The sequence below is a fragment of the Zootoca vivipara genome, chromosome 1 (genome assembly GCF_965207765.1).
Source record: "Zootoca vivipara chromosome 1, rZooViv2.hap1.1, whole genome shotgun sequence".
NCBI classification, from domain to species: Eukaryota; Metazoa; Chordata; class Lepidosauria; order Squamata; family Lacertidae; genus Zootoca; species Zootoca vivipara.
The window spans coordinates 37,022,069-37,040,647 of NC_142582.1; the positions used below are offsets into that span (position 1 = coordinate 37,022,069).

The following is an 18,579-nucleotide window of genomic DNA, read 5'->3' on the forward strand; positions in this document are numbered from 1 at the left end:
TAAAATCTGGGACACTGCACAGCAAACTGTGTAGTGCAAAGCAGGGGCAGGAAAACTGTGACCCTCCTAATGTTTTTGGACTGTAGCTCCCATCAGTCCCCCTCCCACCATGGGAATTGTAGTGCAGCAACATCCAGAACACAGGTTCCCCCCTCTAATTTAAGGCTATGAGCTAAATATTTTGGTGGTAGTAGTGAGAAAAGGAGAAACAGACTGAGGGAAGCAGCAGAGAAAAAACGTATAGCAATGTTAAAGGTAAAGGGACCCCTGACCATTAGGTCCAGTCGTGACCGACTCTGGGGTTGCGCGCTCATCTCGCATTATTGGCCGAGGGAGCCGGCGTATAGCTTCCAGGTCATGTGGCCAGCATGACAAAGCCACTTCTGGCAAACCAGAGCAGCACATGGAAACGCCGTTTACCTTCCCGCTGTAGCGGTTCCTATTTATCTACTTGCATTTTGACGTGCTTTCGAACTGCTAGGTTGGCAGGAGCTGGGACCAAGCAACGGGAGCTCACCCCGTCACAGGGATTCGAACCGCCGACCTTCTGATCAGCAAGCCCTAGGCTCAGTGGTTTAACCACAGCGCCACCTGGGTCCCATTAGCAATGTTAACATAGCAATGTTAGTCATCTTAAAAATATTTTAATTGTTCACCATTTTACTTTTAAATGTTAATTTCCCACAAATTTTTGTTCAGAAGTTCACAATTAAAAGAACATTAAAACAACTACAAAATCATGTGAAACTAGTCCCATCACACTGAATAACCAGCAAAAATATCAAAATTACACCAATGAAATAATTATATGACAAATAAAAAATGTTTTTAGAGCTTTTGTAAATTAGCATGAAGACTGAGCTTGATTATGCTCACCTTTTTGAAGCGGGAGGGGGAAATGAAATTTCACATTACTAGCCCATTGGCTTCCCCGAGAACTTTGTATGAATGCTTCTAGCATCCCATGTCTAATGGCTGGGAAATGGAGAAAAGTATGAGAGAAAAGTAGAAGAGAAAAGATGAGGAGGAAAGAATTGGAGGTGGCATGAGGAATATTTTTCCCTAAGGTTCTTTAAAGCATCTAAGGCAGGCATCCCCAAACTTTGGCCCTCCAGATTTTTGGACTACAATTCCCATCTTCCCCGTCCACTGGTCCTGTTAGGTAGGGATCATGGGAGTTGTAAAGGAAGGTCTATCTGCACGTGTGTGTATGTATGTGATGGGGGGAGCAGAAGCTGCTGAAAAATCTTTCTACCTGCTAGCCGAGTATGACTGGTATGAAAAGTTACGTTCCTCTCTGCCCTGCTTTGGCCATGGAAAGAGCAGGATGGTAAATATTAGTGTAGCATTTAAATATTAGTGTAGCATTACCAATGGAGATCACAGTCATCTGTATGCTTTGGGTATATCTTCCCAGTCCACCTCTAACTTGTATCCTCAAACCTTGCTACCTCTTCTCCTTCATAAAGTGGGCTTCAGAATTTCTTACAAAAACATGCATCAGAAATATAAAACTTCTGTTATGGAAAACCACCTGGAGAGGAAGACTTGGTCTGAATTGTCTTTTAAAAGTTATTTTAGATGTTATATTACTAGGTTTTAAACAACATTTGTATCACATTGATACCATGCCTGTGCAGGGAAGAAAGCAGCTACCCTTAGGGTGTCTGGTGCATAATTTGCTTTTATTTTTCTTTGTAGTGTAAATGTTGGCCTGGCTTCTACATGAAGGATGATGGCAAAACATGTGTGGATATTGATGAATGTTTGTCTGGCTTTCCGTGCAGCCAGCAGTGCGTCAATACGTATGGCACCTACAAATGTTTGTGTGCAGATGGTTATGAAGCGCAACCTAATAACCCAAATGGCTGCAAGTCTCTTTCAGGTATCATTTGCTTACTTGGCTTCCGGAATTTTACTGTCTCAGTGCAGTTAAGCTTAGTCATAACTAAGTCCCATGGAAAGCAATGCAACTTAAGTTAGTTTTAAAATTTCCTTTAGTCATCCTAAACATACTTTTTTCAAACAAAATTAGCTGTGCAACGCACAATGCATTAAACTAACCAAACTGTCTTAAGGCATACTTAGGTAAAAATAGATGTTTGTCCAGATGTGAGCATATTGTCCCACCCTTTGTTTCACATTATGGGATTGGAAATGTAGAAAAGCATGTGGAATGGGGCTGGAGAAAGCTGGCTTTCCTCCCCTCCTTTGCCCCAGTAGCTGCTCCATAAATCCTCTCCTGAGGGTCAGCTAAATGGGGCCTGCTGAATGGGACAGCCTGTGGTGTGGGGGCTGCGGAGGAAGGAGGGTCCCTGGAAATTGGACGGATGCACCTTTCACAAGCAGGAGATGGCTAGTGGGAATAGAATTGATGCAAATGTTCTTTAATGTTCAGTAGGCCCAGTTGCAAGAGGCATATATTGTTGGGAAATTACAGGGAAACATTCCACAAAATACACTGCACTGGAAGGATCAGGCCAGGAGTGATCATGGCAACACCGACTTTCTGTATGCCATTTGAGTAGCCCGGAACTGATTTGGAAAACTGTCACTCTGAAAATCTGTCACTCTGAAAATCAGGGCTTAGAGTCGTTTGAATTTGCTAGGCATTCCTATTATTGTAAATTTCTTAAATATTATTCTAAGGTTGTGCTGAGAATAACTTACTAGGAAGCTCCAATAAAATTAATGGGACTTCTTTGTGATTGCACCTGTATAGTATCACACTATAAATGTATTTTTTTAATGCACAGTAGCTCCAAGTGTGCTTCACGTGCACTTCATTTACAGAAATTTTGAATTATTAAAATGTAAGTTAAATGTATTTTCAGAACTATCCAGCTCACTACTTGTTGAAAATTCTGGCATGCATTCATTTGGACCTTTCTGACTTTTGAATTTTCCCCTTTCTTAATGTCAACTGTTACTTATCACCTATTTGTCCCTTAAAAGCCAAGCTGAGTAGCTGTGCTTAAATTCATTTTGGAATTGAAATTATTGAGAGTGCTAATACATTTTCTGTATTACAAAGGCTAAATTAAAGTACTCTGAAAGAAATGCTAATTGAATCTCTTGTTCAGATTATGACGCATCATTGATCTTACTTGAAATATTATGCTTTTAATGTTTCCTTCATCCACAACACTGTTCACAGCATGTAGCATTTTATTTTTCACTACTTGTATTTCTGTTCTTGAAGTTCCATAAATTAACTTAAATGCTAGCATAGTATTTTTTCCCCTTTCGCTATATTTAGATGAAGAACCTTTTTTAATTCTTGCTGATCATCATGAAATCAGAAAAATCAGTACTGATGGATCCAACTACACTTCATTGAAACAGGTACAATTCCAATTATCATCTAATTAAAACTTAATAATCTTAATACTCATTGCTCTTTAGAATGCTTGATGAGCATAAAACCACAGTCTTTACTGCAACCCATAGCACAATATAAGCTATGGACAGGGTTGGCTGTGAGCATTAAAAGTCTGTAATTCAGTTGTTGTATTTCTAGTAACTGTAAAGGGCTATAATAAATGAGGTTTCTCTTTATTACACTTTCCTTTGTCACCTTACTTAATTATGTGAATGGACCACTCGACCTGATAAGAATATGTATAATAGGTTAAATCTAATTACTATTAAGGTCCCAATATCCTGAGTAGCCATACCTGCTGAAATGTTTTTTCCCCCTACAAATAAAGTTCCACTGCCAGTGCCTATTTTCATGAGCACCAGTCATCATGATATAATGTGTTATCCTACTCGTAATAAGACCCATATTTCTACTGTGAATCGCATCCCATTTTGTAAATGTATAATCCGGTAAGTATTTCTGCTAGAAATACTGGACCATGTATTCCAAATGCACAGTTTTTAATGGACTTTTTTCTGGAGGGCATAAATATTAAAGTATCAGTTGACTGGAATTAGAATATGCTAAAATTATGAGTTTGTTTGTTTGTTTGTTTTTTAAGTTGACCAACGTTTAAGTTGTTTCAATGCCTCCTATTGACTCTCTTTATATTTGGAATCTGCTTCTCTCTTTAAGAATTAGTAAAGCACCTAAGCCAGCTTGGCATACTCAAAGATGAATTCTTTCAAAATCCTGTCAAGAACATTTGATTCATTAACTGTGAGATGCTATGAACAGCATGTATTCTCCCTTCCCAGAGAACCCCCCTCCCCCCCAGAGCTTGTTCTCAGAAACTACATCTGAGAGTTCCCAATTTGAGTGATATGTGATCTAACTTCACACTTCTAATGGAATCCTGAATATTCTCCTGCACCTGCTTTTGCGCCCCAATAGGCAAAGAGGCAGACACACAAGATGGGGTTGAACTGGGACACTTTTATTTAGATCTTAAATTGAAATCAGTAGAGGGGGGTGACCAATGGGACAATAACTAACTTAACTGTATAACTGCCATTGGGCGACCCACCCTTGCCTAAGGAATTAGGGCACGGCTTCCTAGCCTGCCCCAATTCCCGGTGAGGAGACCTTACCCCTGGGACTGTAGAACCCCAGGTGGAGGCTCCTGTCTCACCTCTGAACCACAGAATCCGAGAAGTGAGCCTTGGGGGCCAACCCATCCCCTAAAGGTGCCTAAAGCACGTCAACATGCCTAACCAAACTATTTATTTTCTGCACCTAAACTGCCACTGAATGGGTGACAAATGAGCCAGTGTGGTGGTGTGGTTAAGAGCGGTAGACTCGTAATCTGGGGAACCGGGTTCGCGTCTCCGCTCCTCCACATGCAGCTGCTGGGTGATCTTGGGCTAGTCACACTTCTCTGGAGTCTCTCAGCCTCACTCACTTTGATTCCTGTTGTATATATTTTTAAAAATCCAGAATGTGGATCATAGATTTTGTTAGTGATGCTGCAATAATAATAATAAGAAGAACTTTGTGAGATCAAAGGTCTTGGAAAATGGCCTTGCAGCCAAATTAGACTCCACCACCCCTCCACAGAAATTGTGGAATTCCAGGTGTTTAGTAGATGTGCTTCAATGTGCTTTTTAAAAATACAAACCTTACTGCTTTCTGACTTGAATTTGTAACACATATATTAACTCAAATGGGGAGTTAATTTCAGGTTATTTATATTTATCAGTTTAAATAACATGTGGGTGTCACAATTGAGCAGTCTCATTTCAGCATCATGTTCTATTAAAAGATATAAATCAAACTTGAAAATATACAAGACATATATTATACCAGTTATATACACTTTTGATTAATCTTTGATTATTTATCTTGTCAGAGTTGCCATCTTTGTTGTATTAAATAGCTTATGGAAAAACCTGGTTAATTATTTTTTTCCTTTTCAGGGTCTGAACAATGTGATTGCAGTAGACTTTGATTACAAAGAGGAGTTCATCTATTGGATTGATTCCAGCAGGCCAAATGGCAGTAGAATAAACAGAATGAATCTGAATGGAAATGATGTCAAGGTGACTGGAAAGTAATCATGGAATTATAAACATTATTTGGGTTCCTACTTAATATTATTATATATGCCAAATAGGGTTATGCATTTGCACAACTTATGCCAGTAAGAACTATTATAAATACAAAATAGCATATCTGTTCTATTTTTTTACTAGAGATCAACTGGGCTCAAATTGTGCAAATAGTTTATTCAGCTAATACATGTCCAGTTAAATGTGTAGTTAGGTAATTCTAATAGCAAATAAAAATAAATATGCTGTTACAAAACTGTATGTTGTATGTCACAATGTGATTGAATTAAGTCAAAGTAGCTTGTTTTATTTGATTGTTTAGAAAAGTCCTTTAAGGATGCTGATTGAATTTCTCCCCGTATGTTTGCAACTTATTTTTCTTAACAAGTTATTAGTGCAAACAGTTTTTTAAAGCCCCGTGCCTTGCTTGCAGGGCTCTGGGACAGTTGTACAAGGTCTCAGGACACTCCTGTGATCAGTGCTTTTTCCCAGGTGGTACTCAAGGGCACACAGTACCGGCACCTCTTTTGTTTATGTTAAAAAGTGTGACGCTTACTGTAACAACTTCATGGTGAGTGCCAGCACCTATTTTTCAGGAGGGGCAGGGAACACTGCCTGTGACACCTTGTAATAATAATAATACTAATACTAATAATAATTTATTATTTATTATTTATACCCCGCCCATCTGGCTAGGCTTCCCCTGCCACTCTGGGTGGCTTCCAACAAACATTAAAATACATCAAAGATTACAGGTGTGCTCTGTGTGGGATGAGGAATGTGTGACCTTACCATTAGGTGCAGAAGTTGTACATGAAGTGGCAGTGGTACAGCCCATCCCATGCAAGGGCACAGCTGTAACTGGATAGTTATCCTTGATAGCTTCAGTATCCTGGGCCCTGACTGCAGCAACTACCCAGTCGGAAACTTCACTGGGGCATTCCATGGCAAGTGAGCCAACCTTTTTACCTTATGTCATCCAATTTCCTTAATGTTTTGTACACTTGTTCAATGATCAAAACTAAGTTCAAATCTAAAATTTTATTTTTTAAAATCTCATCCCGTTTTTGAGTTACGAGGGTTTGAATTTTTTTTTTTTTAAAAGGAAAATTTTGGCCTTGCTGGACTACACAAAAGCCTTAAAAACTCAGCCCGGACATTTCAAAACTAAAAATGCACGCAGTGAAAGAGAAGGCCCAACACTGCGAGCAAAGGATATATAGCCTCTGGGCTGTCCATCAAAATCACAACATAGAAATCTCCCCAACAACCCAGAAGACACCAATCACAGTCATGGCCATCTAGACGATTCCGCCCAGCAGCAGAGGGGTGTCTTGCTAGACCCCACCGCAACCTGCTTTCTCAAACCAAGCTGGGTTTTAATTTAGGCTCTTCTTTGTTGTTTTTAATACTCTTTAAGAAATGCATAATTTCCCTCAAATATCTTGGGAAATTTGGTCTGTAATCTTATATACTCTCTTTGAGCGCAACAAAACTTACTTCTGAGTAGATATACAATTAATTGTGCTGCCAATTATGAAATCACATTTGTCAGTGTAATATCATTTGTTTCTCTCTTGCATCTTTTAAATATTTTTCAAGAATAAGAAATGGATTCTGCTCTTGTTTTTCTGTGTATTCCACTACTTATACAATTTTAATTTCTCTAGGTAGTTCATAACACAGCTGTTCCTAATGCACTTGCAGTTGACTGGGTTGGAAAGAATCTCTATTGGTCTGACACAGAAAAAAGGATTATTGAAGTATCAAAAGTCAATGGCCTATATCCCACCGTTCTTGTGAGCAAAAGGGTGAAGTTCCCAAGAGATCTCTGTTTAGATCCTCAAGCTGGGTATGGAACTATATTACAAACTAATTATGTTAATTGATCACATCTGATTAGGAGAATGTGCGTTATGTAATATATGTCTCTCTCTTTTCACCAAAAGCTGCTCTGAAGTTAGTTTATGAATGTGTTTAACGGTTACAAAAGACAACTGAAGTATTTGCGTATCGAGGGTACTAGACATCCCCCCTAATAACTCACACAGCACTCAGAATTTTAGTTTGGGTTTTGGCATTAATTTGGCCACAACTTTATTTAAATACAAATTAAATGTGAGTGTTGGCTTAGGCATTGGTTACCCCATCTGTCCCCCGCCTGGGACAGATCAGCTCCGACTTCCCTATCTGTATCGGGAAGTCAAGTAAACACCCCATGGGAGAGGAGGTAGCTGTGTCCAGGCACTCTCCCCTCGACCAGAAATGCTCCCCAAGGCATTTCTGTAGTGGCCCCAGCCCCGCCCATTGCGGGGGTGTATGGACTAGAGCCCCGGAGCCCCAGGATTCCTTTAACGGAATACTTCTATGTGGAGCGACAATTTTAATGAGGGGTAGGCACCTCCATGCCAAACCCCTCCACCAACCAGAATTATTAACCAATGCCTAACCGCCAACCTAACACGTTGTGACGGTTTGCTAAGCAGTAGGCAAAAACCAATGGCAAGAGCCAATCAGCCAATTGGCAGAGTTCCCGCTGGGCCCTTGCAAAGCAAGCGACCCCATGACAGGCAAAGCAATGTCAGGTTAACCATTAAGAAAAGGCAGTGGGCGGGAGGGAGATCCGATGCTCTTTGCAAAAGTGAAACAAACTGGAGGACGCTGAGGATTTAAGGGTCAGTACCAGGTGGCGCTGTGGTTAAACCACTGAGCCTAGGGCTTGCTGATCAGAAGGTCGGCGGTTTGAATCCCTGTGACGGGGTGAGCTCCCGTTGCTTGGTCCCAGCTCCTGCCGACCTAGCAGTTCGAAAGCATGTCAAAATGCAAGTAGATAAATAGGAACCGCTACAGCGGGAAGGTAAACGGCGTTTCCATGTGCTGCTCTGGTTTGCCAGAAGCGGCTTTGTCATGCTGGCCACATGACCTGGAAGCTATACGCCGGCTCCCTCGGCCAATAATGCGAGATGAGCGCGCAACCCCAGAGTCGGTCACGACTGGGCCTAATGGTCAGGGGTCCCTTTACCTTTACCTTACCTGCCAATCAAACATGCTACATGCTTTTCTCCCCAGCAACCAAAAAGGGTCCTATTACATACACTCCTTCTTCACCAACACCACCCCCAATCCTGGGGATGTCTTTAACCCCTTCCGCAACCCTCACGGAAAATTGAAATATCCTCTTCTCCTCTGAAGGCAGAAGGAGGGTTAGTTATGTGACCTGGCAGAGATAAATTTGCAATAAGTTAAAACTTTACAGCAAAATATCATTAAGAGATGAAACATCCTTAAATAAGATAATAAAGCAGTAAAGCTTCCCCTATATTTAAACAGCTATGCTTCAGAATAAGGAATTTTTCTTTACAATTAACAAGCAGATAGATCCCTCCCTACAAAGATCCAGTAGATCTTAAGAATTTGGTAAAGCTTTTTTGTTCCTTGACAAGATGTTTTACTCTGAATTATACCCAGTGACATATTTTCTTTGGGCATTATTTCTCTGGATGTTACAAGTCAGGACTGTAGCTTTTTATTAGAGATATCAGCGAAGCCAGCTTTGGTCTAGCCTAGAAATTAGCTTTGGGAGCTCTCATCTCAAAGAACAGGTGAGCAATAGTGTTCACATCAAAGAACAGGCAAGCAGTAGGATTTCCTGATTGACTCTGCCAAGCACCCGCCATCCCTTTGACATCTGGTAGGGGAGAGAAAAGGGGCCTTCAGCGGTGGCTTGCTGTTTCTCACCCAACAGCTTTTGGAGCTGCAGCGTCTTGAAATCAATAGTGATGTCTTTATTCATTATACATCTTTAGGCACCAGGTGAAAATGTTCCTCTTCAACCAGGTCTTTGTCTGATTAACATTCTAGGACTCTATGTCCTTTTAAATGTGTGGGGGGGGGAGCGAGGGGTGTTATTGCTTTGTTTTGTTCTTGTTCTTATTATGTATTTGTGTTTTTATGCTCTGAACTGCCCATTGATTTCAGTATGCAGATTTAAAGCCTGGATGTGTAACATTGCATATAGATAACAAAAAGTGTTCTTTTGTTTTCAACTGCCCCTGACCAATATTTTAATTGGCCTGAATAAATTTTGATTAAGTGCACTTTATAAATCTTATTTTTGTTTCTGCAGTAGTGTCTATCCTCCTCCCCTCCTCAGAAATGAGCAGAGGCCTTTTCTGATTTTGGGGGCTGGCAGTGGTGGAAATAGCTCGCCTTATCTTATGTGACCCGTGATCCACATCTGGGTCACTTGTTTTTCTTTTCTAATGCAAAATATCAATATTTGTGAACTTGTCATTTGATTGATGAAGTCAGGATCTCCCTGCAGAATCATTTGCTCGAGCAACAATAACAGCCCTGCAATATGTGATTCTGTTTTCTGAGACAGTACAGCCAAACTAGGTCTTATAGGGACATCATTCATATGCTCATGACATCCATATAAATTGGGGTGGGGATATTTTATTAACAACAAAATTAAGAGGTGGGTGAAGGGCACTGAACCCTTTTCTTTCCCAAACCACATTCCACCTTAATCCTTTGCTCCAACTGAGGGGAAGAGGACATAGGAAAATGCATGTCTCTTATTGTAACATTAAGATTGCTACTACCGCCATAGAGTCTAGTTTGCCCCATAGTTTGTAGATTTTCACTCTTTTGACAAGTAATATAATCAGTGAGCTCTATATTTACTAACCAGCAATAGTACTTCCTAGTTAGAATGTTTAGGATTGCAGTAATAGAATAATTATTGATCCCCTGATGATACACATATTTTTTTCTGATGAATACATTTGTATCAATAAACAAAATAGTTATCTTATTTTATTTCCTAGATATTTGTACTGGATTGATTGCTGTGAGTATCCTCACATTGGCCGAGCTGGCATGGATGGCTCTGATCAGACAATTGTGATAGAAACACAGATATCTAGACCAATGGCTCTTACAATAGATTATGTCAACAGAAGACTCTACTGGGCTGATGAAAGCCATATTGAATTTTCTAACATGGATGGCTCTCATAGAAATAAAGGTCAGTTGCTCTCAAAGTTCAGAAATTTTGTTTTTTCGCTAGGTTTTTTATGCTCATTATGGAAGTGAATGTATTTCTATCTACTACATTTTCACCAATAATGTATGCTAAGAAATCAGAACACTGCATATCAAAGAGGATGGAAAACATGAGACTGTAGCTGTTTTTTTAAAGCACTACTCAATTATCCTATCCAAAGCTAAAAATACTTAATACAGACATAAAAGGGGAGAAAATCACCAGTACAAGCATAAAACATTTATTTCCATTCATTAATAAAAGAGCAGCCATTAGTTCTTTTAAAATGACAGTACATATGTGATTCAAGAATATGTAACTTAGGAATATACAAAGACCAATGAGTGAGAATATATAAAGACCAATTAATGGAGTGTATTTACTATTTTTTTCTATTCCTATCTATCTTTCTCTAGTATAAAAATCCAGTGAAATAGAATTTTTAAAATCCAGTCATTTTTTATATTTCGTTTACTGGGTTCCATTAGTGCAAGTGCCCTCCAGATGTTATTGGACTATGATTCCCATCAGACCCAATCAGCATTGCCCCTGATTAGTTGTAGTTCAACAACATCTGGAGGGCAGCATGCTGGCTACTTCTGGCTAGTGTAGTTCTGGAGATCTTCACCTCCTTAATCAACTGTAGTGATTTGAGAATTACTGCTGTGACACTGACTCCTGTACTAAACTTCTTGATATATATATTCACAGCAAATGTACATGCACATGTGTAAGTACCAAATGTTTTTATTTGCTACTAGGCAAGCTTGGGGGATTATTGCTACTAAAATGAGAACCCAGGCAGCAAATGGTTGACAGATTGAGCTGCTAATTAAAATGAATACTTCCCTGATTTGAATCTCGCCTTATTAGTTGTTATCTGGGAATTGACTGTCTCATAGCATCAGGTCACATCTAGAATAAAGGAGTAATAATATTGTCTATCAGGATTATAATGGGAATCACTTTTCACATATTTACCAATTTATTTCTTGTGAGCACGGTTTGATTTTTGTGTATATATTGTCAAAACTGGGGAAGTTCAAATGGGGAGTTAGCTCTCAACTTCAAAGCGCCCTATTCCTAACCTCATAGTGCTTGAGAAATGAGAGAGTTGTCTCCCAACTTGGCTTCTATTCATGAGGCCAGCTCTATAAATACTACTTCTGCAGCTGACATGAAATAGTTAAAGCTCTATGGAAGACAATGGAGGGTCATACATATGAGCAATGATGGACTTTTCTGAATTCATCTACCTTTAACATTTTTTTATTCAAATCTCACAAGTACTGTATTCAAAATCATATTAAAAACATCAATATTAGTTTATTAATGAAATATTAATCGATATTGACCTGTCTGCAAATTTTTAAAAAATATAAGAAGAAAGTACACAGGTTGTCATAAAGAGTATATAATTTAATGAGCGAGATTCAGAGCATAATTTTTATAAAATGGTAAATTGTATATGAACTCTTGATTAAACCTTTGACAAAATACTCTATATTCTTCTCTCTTCTCTTTGGCAATCACTTGTATCTGAGTAAGATTGTCTTCCATAAACACGGTTTTAACAATCGGTCTGTAAGTGACTGTGGAGGCCAATTCTGGATCCACACGTCCTTCCACCGTGGGGACATTGGTTTCCGGGGGGGGGGGGGGAGTTGATCACAGTGTGGATTTGCCAAGCGTGACTTCCTCTTAGCATGTTTCTCCCTTGCGTCCTGAGTTTGAGTGTCTTCAAAGTCCATGACACCTTTGGTAAAGGCTGGTCTCCAACTGGAGTGCTAGATAATTTTATGAACTGTGAATGACTATTTTACATGCTTGTTACTAGTAATGGGTGAACTTAAACCAGCATGCAAAGGGACACTGACCTAAACATACAAAGTGGTCTGAACAAAGCTCTGAAGTTGAGGGGGGGGGGACATGAGAGGATGATTTGCCATTAATGTACAGTGCCACTCTGAAAACAAAATCAGTTAATTTGGAATCTCAATCCCAAAATGAGGGAGAAGTTCAGATAGAAATGAAATACTGTAACAAAATTGCTGGAGAAGTGGGTTACTCACTATCTTGAACATGAACTCAAGCTGTGTGGAAAGCAACAGCCTTTTGTACATGCCCAGAAAGTATGGTAATAGGCTCTGTTCTGACACTCTTTCTTCTTCTTCTTCTTCTTCTTCTTCTTCTTCTTCTTCTTCTTCTTCTTCTTCTTCTTCTTCTTCTTCTTCTTCTTCTTCTTCTTCTTTGGTGGTGACTTGAAGCGCACCATATCCATGCCTAGACACAGTGTAACCAAAACAATATGCCCTTGAAGTGCCTTTTTAAATAGAACAATAACCTTGCATGATGAAACTAAACTGCATCCAAAGAATTAAGGAATCCCTGCAGAAGCTATAAATTACATCCAGCCTACAATTTGTGCAAGAACTTTCAAATCTGCATGTGGCAGCGCACAAATAGTCTCCTGCTATCGGTTCCCTGGGACCCAGCTGTTTCTTTCACTATGGTTAGGCCAACAGAGTTTAGCCAAGTGGGGTTGATGTATCTAATCTTAATCCTAGATACTTTAAACTGGTAACAAAGAGCCTCCAGGTTTGACAGGTTGTCACAGCCATTATTCACAAGAAGTTATGCAGTCCTTGTCTTTGTCAGCTTTTGCAGTATGGAATATTTTAGCTGGCAGTCTTCCAAAACTGAACATTAATCTTACATTCTGTTGCAGTTCCTAATCAACATATTCTAGGCGTGATTGCTCTCACATTATTTGAAGACTACATCTACTGGACTGATGGAAAAACCAAGACAGTCAACCGTGCCCATAAAACCTCTGGAGCAGATAAAGTAGCACTGATTAACTCGTGGCATGCCATAACTGATATCCAAGTGTATCATTCATACAGACAGCCTGATGGTAAATATTTTCTGTAAAGAGCATTCTGAATTCACTAGAGTTCTGAAGACTTTGCTTAGTGATTAAACTAAGCAGTTTTATACTGGATTGCTAAAGAAGTATGACAGAAATAAGAGCAAAATATTAGAAGTATGGTTAGTTTCACTGAAGGTCTGACACTGAAGGTCCATTACATAAGCAGCCTTTGTTGGCTTTGTGAACCGCCTCAGTTCTCACTCAATTTTTGTAATGGGTGCTGGAAAGAAGTAAACTCTTACTGAGCCCGCAACCACTGCCAGTAAGTCTCTACTGGACCCCAGGAAAGAGTTCACGGTTGCACAGGGTCCAGAATTCTCTGCTAGTTCAGAGTATTTTTTGAATTTCAGGAATCCCTCAGGCTTGTCAATTGGCTGAATTAGTCTGAACTAATATACCGGTAATATGACGTAAACTGTATTTTATAGACAGTTTGAATCAATGCAGTTTAAAGGCTTTTTGTACCTTTTTGTGTGTGTGTATCCTAGGAACAAGTAAAAAAAGGTACAAAAGGACTTTAAATTGTGTTCATTCAAACCCACACAGGGCCTGCCGGCCTGCCCATGACGCAGCCTAAGGCAGCTGCCTCTGGCATCAGGACACAAAATGGAGGTGCCTAGGTGGGTACCCTACCTCATCGCCTCCACCACTGGAGGAGAAGTGGCAGTGACACAGGCTTCTTCTGGCAAGATCTCACTGAAATCTCGTGCACTCCATGAGATCTTGCTGGAACTGCCGCATGACCCAGATAAGGGAGGACTTGGTGGGCAGCACCTTTCCATTTTGCCTCGGGTGGCGAAATGGGATGTGCCGCCCCTGGAAAAAATTACTTTCATTCATATAGACAGTCTGATGATAATATTTATATGCATATTTATTTATTTATTTTTAGCCATACCAAGGTACCTCTATTTGCCAGACGTTTATCTGGGGGAAAGCCAGCTATGTTGCTTTTCATGTGAATCACCTTAGCACATTTTAATTGTTTCCTCTTTTGCATTCCTAGTGCCTAAACATCTTTGTGCATTGACTAACGGTGGCTGTAGTCACCTGTGCCTCCTGGCCCCAGGCAAAACACACACCTGTGCCTGCCCCACCAACTTTTACCTCGCAGCAGATAATAAGACTTGCTTATCAAACTGCACAGCCAGTCAAGTAAGTAGAATGTGTATATTGTAACATTTATAAGGATTACTTATTAATGTATTTAGAGACTTTGAAGCAGTGTAAAGACTTGTGAGAGTTTTGAGATTAAGGGGGGGAGGGCACTAATAGTTTTAAATGGCAATGAATGAAGGTACTATTGATTAGGAACTTTGTTGCTGTTGTTTTTTAAATATATATATATATATATATATATATATATATATATATATATATCAGAAAAATCTGGTTTATGGTGTTACAGTTATGTTGAAGCCTAAATTATCTATCTTTATATTCCTTGTTTGGATAAATTTCATTAAGGTACATCAACAAAGTTATTCCCCCACCCCAACTTGACTGATATATGTTGGCTTGGATCCTGATTTCCAAAGTTCTATTCATGGAACAGGCTCTTCCATCTCTCATTTGCTTTTATAGCCCACTGTCTCCCTCTGTTTCTGAACTGGCATGCTGTGGAATTTCCAAAGATACCTCCCTCCCCCAACCCATGAGAATGGAAGTGCCTTCCACTCACTCAAGTATGCCTATGAATCCAGATCATTAATACCTTTAGTGGGGAAGAAACTAATTTCAAAGAACAGCAGACTCCATATTCTGGCTTTGGGCTCTGATTTCTTATAAATTATTTTCCGATTTGCAAAAAAAAAAATCATGTTATTTCAATAAAAACTGTTAACACTTTAAGGTTTTCTATATAATACCTTTCTCCTGCAGTTCCGCTGCAAAACTGACAAATGTATTCCATTCTGGTGGAAATGTGACACTGTAGATGATTGTGGGGATGGATCAGATGAACCTGAAGAATGCCGTAAGTATTTTAGCAAGTTGCATTAACCTAGCATTTTCATACTGTAAGAGTCAATGTGGTACAGTGGTTAAGAGGGTTGGAGTAGGATTCAGGTCTCCACTTGGCCATGAAATTTGCTGGATGACTTTAGGCCAATCTCTCAGCCTAATCTACCTCAGAGGTTTGTTGTTTGAATACAATGGGAAGATAGAGAACCATGAATGCCGCCTTGAGCTTCTTGGAGGAAGGTGGGATATAAATTTGTCGTTGTTGTTGAGTCAATAAAATCTACAAGACTGCCACAGAGTGAATAAACAATTTATATAATAACTTAATTATCTGGAGAAATAGAACTTTTTCTAAGCGTTTCTGCTGCAAGTTGGTATAATATTTAACTTTTTAAATAATTTCCTAATAGCTCCCTTATTTATATTATAGCTTTTACAAATAATACAAAAGAAGATTAGCAGCAGTCTGGCAATCACTAGAGATTTCATAAGATGTACTGCTGCTTAGCACTTTAATAACACTGCTGCAGGATCCTGAATGTGCTGTAAAATCTGCAGATATTTTGATAGGCTCATAGTTCATGCACCTGCCACAATACTCCTGTCATTTTTTTAAAAGTAAACAATGTTTGCAGCAGGTACAAGTATGCCTGCTATAATTTTGCCATGACAGATGAATACGTGACAGGTGAATACAAATATATTATATTCATGAAAACAGGCTTGCGTAGCTTTGCATTTTCTGCATGGTAATTCATAGTGGAGACTTTTCTACTGCTTTTCTGCTGCACATGGCTTACATTGGTTGGTACACACTCTTCAGATCTCTTCATTCTCAATTTTTTAAACAAACTAGGCCAGTAGGTTTTTTTTAATCAGCATACTAAAAGCTTCCTAGAGCTCCAGTGCAACAGCAGAAGCAAAACAGGATCCCCAGCAGGTCACTTTCTTACCATTACAATTAACAGTATTCCTTCATCTGGTTATGTTGGAAGTCTGTCAGGCAGTTACTAGGCAACAACCAAATGCTGTCCGCCAGTAAAAAGCATGTAGCGGATCAGCAAAGCAGCAGGGAAGATGGCATTGGGCTAACACACCAGCAGAACCATGGTCACCCCGTGGCATTTTGGCAAACTACAGAATGGCACCCCCCTTCCTTGCCAGGGGAGGAGGGAGAGAAGACTGGCATCAGGAACAAATAAACATTGCAGATCCTGCCACCTTAGGCGGTCACCTCACCTTGCATCATGCATAGGCCAGCCCTGGGCGGAACCAATCTAGCTTTACTGCTGGCGCATCTTCGCTGGGCCAACACTGCCTCATTCTTCCTCTCCGTAAGCAGCAGCAACTCAGCTGTCAAGAGTGAATGCTGCCACTCGATCACACTGATTGCTGCTGCGTATAGGTATGTTTATACATGCGGGTCAATTCAAATGGAGTTTAGGTGATTTCTCACTATAATTTGAAACCCAGACTGGATTACTCGGGAGGAAACTAGTTATGTTTAACTGCCTTTGCTTCCCAGGGCCAACAGTTGTGTGTCAAGACCCCCAAGCCAACCCCCCTGTTAGAATAAAGGCACTTCACACAGACACTGAATTTTAAGTTTAAGGTTATTGGGCAAATTTTGGCCACAACTTATTGATTACAAATGTGAGCGGTATTGGCTTAGGCATTGGCTAAAGACTATACAGTCATACCTCGGGTTATGTATGCTTCAGGTTGTGTACTTTCAATTTAAGTACTCCACGGACCCGTCTGGAATGGATTAATCCACTTTTCATTACTTTCAATGGGAAAGTTCACCAGGTTAAGTATGCTTCAGGTTAAGTACGTACTTCCAGAACCAATTAAGTACTTAACCTGAGGTACCACTGTATCTGACTCCTGCCCCATTTGCAGGAAGTCTATAAGGGTAAACCACCCAAAGGGTAGAATGCTTCGGTGGACCCCACCTGCATCTCCCTGGTGTTCCCTGAGGCATGGCATGGCCCTAGCCTCTCAAACGGACTTCGGACAGGATCCAGGCCCTGGATTCCTTTAACGGAATACCCTTGTACCATGGCAGGGGCAGGTAATGACTGACCTCCCCTCCCCCACTCAAAATTAAGTGAATGCCTAACCGCCAAACCTTACAAAGTTCTGACGATTGCTAAGAGGTAGGCAAAAACCAAGTGGCCTGTACCAATTTTGCCAAATGGAAAAATTCCTACCCGGTCCCCGTCCCAAGGCGGGCAACCAAACGAAGTTCAAAGCAAGGCCAGAAGACATCTAAAACAACACAACAAAAAGGGGAGGGTGGGCGGGTGTTTGGCAGCGCGAAGCAAATGCTTGGCATGCGTCACACTGCTGCCTTTAAACTACTCATCACAATTACCCTTCAGATTGATTGGGCAATTGGCCCTGGGTAATTGTGGTGCCACCCTGGCATGAGGGTAATAACTCCTCCCATGCCAGGGGGGAGTGGCTTGAGGGCCTGCCCGCAACCAGGACCATCCATTAAGATGACCCCACTTGTCAAATTTCAATCAAATCTCTGAGGTCTAGAGCTCAAAGTATCCTCCTCTGCTGCAGAGGAAATGTAAGCAAGGTTAACGGTGACCTGAGAAGAGTGGCTTGCTACTTAGAAGGAGTGAAGTCACTACTGGTAATGCCATGATAAAGAACAAATATGACTCACACTGAGGATTAGGATGGAGAAAGGCTTCCCAAATGTGCAACCCTTACTATTTTTGGGAGAGAATGTTTTATTAAATCTTCCATTAATTTAGAAAACACTGGAAATGTAGAATTTTAAAAATGAATCAATAAAATTAAGAACTCATGGACCACAATATTAAATGCACATACTGCAGCAAGTACCAATGGATGATGCTGTGGGATTCATTTCTGAGTAAGCATGCATAGGACTGTGGTGTCATAGTAGTGATTTGTAGCAGTCCCATAGCATAGCAGTCGTAATTCCAGCCTAGAACATCTTCTTCCTATGGATGCCGAGAATCTTGCTAATAATTTTGGAGTTGGCTAGATTCTATTTAAACAAGCTAGTTTCACACTCACAGAGAGGCAAATTTCAGTTTTACTTATTAACCTAGGCATACACATACTTATTTTAGCTGCCCCTGTTTCTTGTTTTGTATTCAGAAGGTCTTTGTGCTTTGTGTAT

The 18,579-nt window shown here is 40.2% G+C and overlaps 1 protein-coding gene across 1 annotated transcript in view; it reads left to right on the plus strand.

Annotated features, from left to right (window-relative positions):
- Positions 1 to 18,579, plus strand: part of LRP1B (LDL receptor related protein 1B) — a 743,096-nt gene that overhangs the window by 658,803 nt on the left and 65,714 nt on the right. Inside the window, exons 56-63 of the mRNA XM_060279545.2 lie at positions 1,702 to 1,885; positions 3,260 to 3,345; positions 5,338 to 5,460; positions 7,140 to 7,321; positions 10,302 to 10,501; positions 13,248 to 13,436; positions 14,458 to 14,606; positions 15,333 to 15,426. Of these exons, the coding sequence (XP_060135528.2) occupies positions 1,702 to 1,885; positions 3,260 to 3,345; positions 5,338 to 5,460; positions 7,140 to 7,321; positions 10,302 to 10,501; positions 13,248 to 13,436; positions 14,458 to 14,606; positions 15,333 to 15,426 (1,207 nt within the window). The remainder of the gene's footprint in view (positions 1 to 1,701; positions 1,886 to 3,259; positions 3,346 to 5,337; positions 5,461 to 7,139; positions 7,322 to 10,301; positions 10,502 to 13,247; positions 13,437 to 14,457; positions 14,607 to 15,332; positions 15,427 to 18,579) is intronic.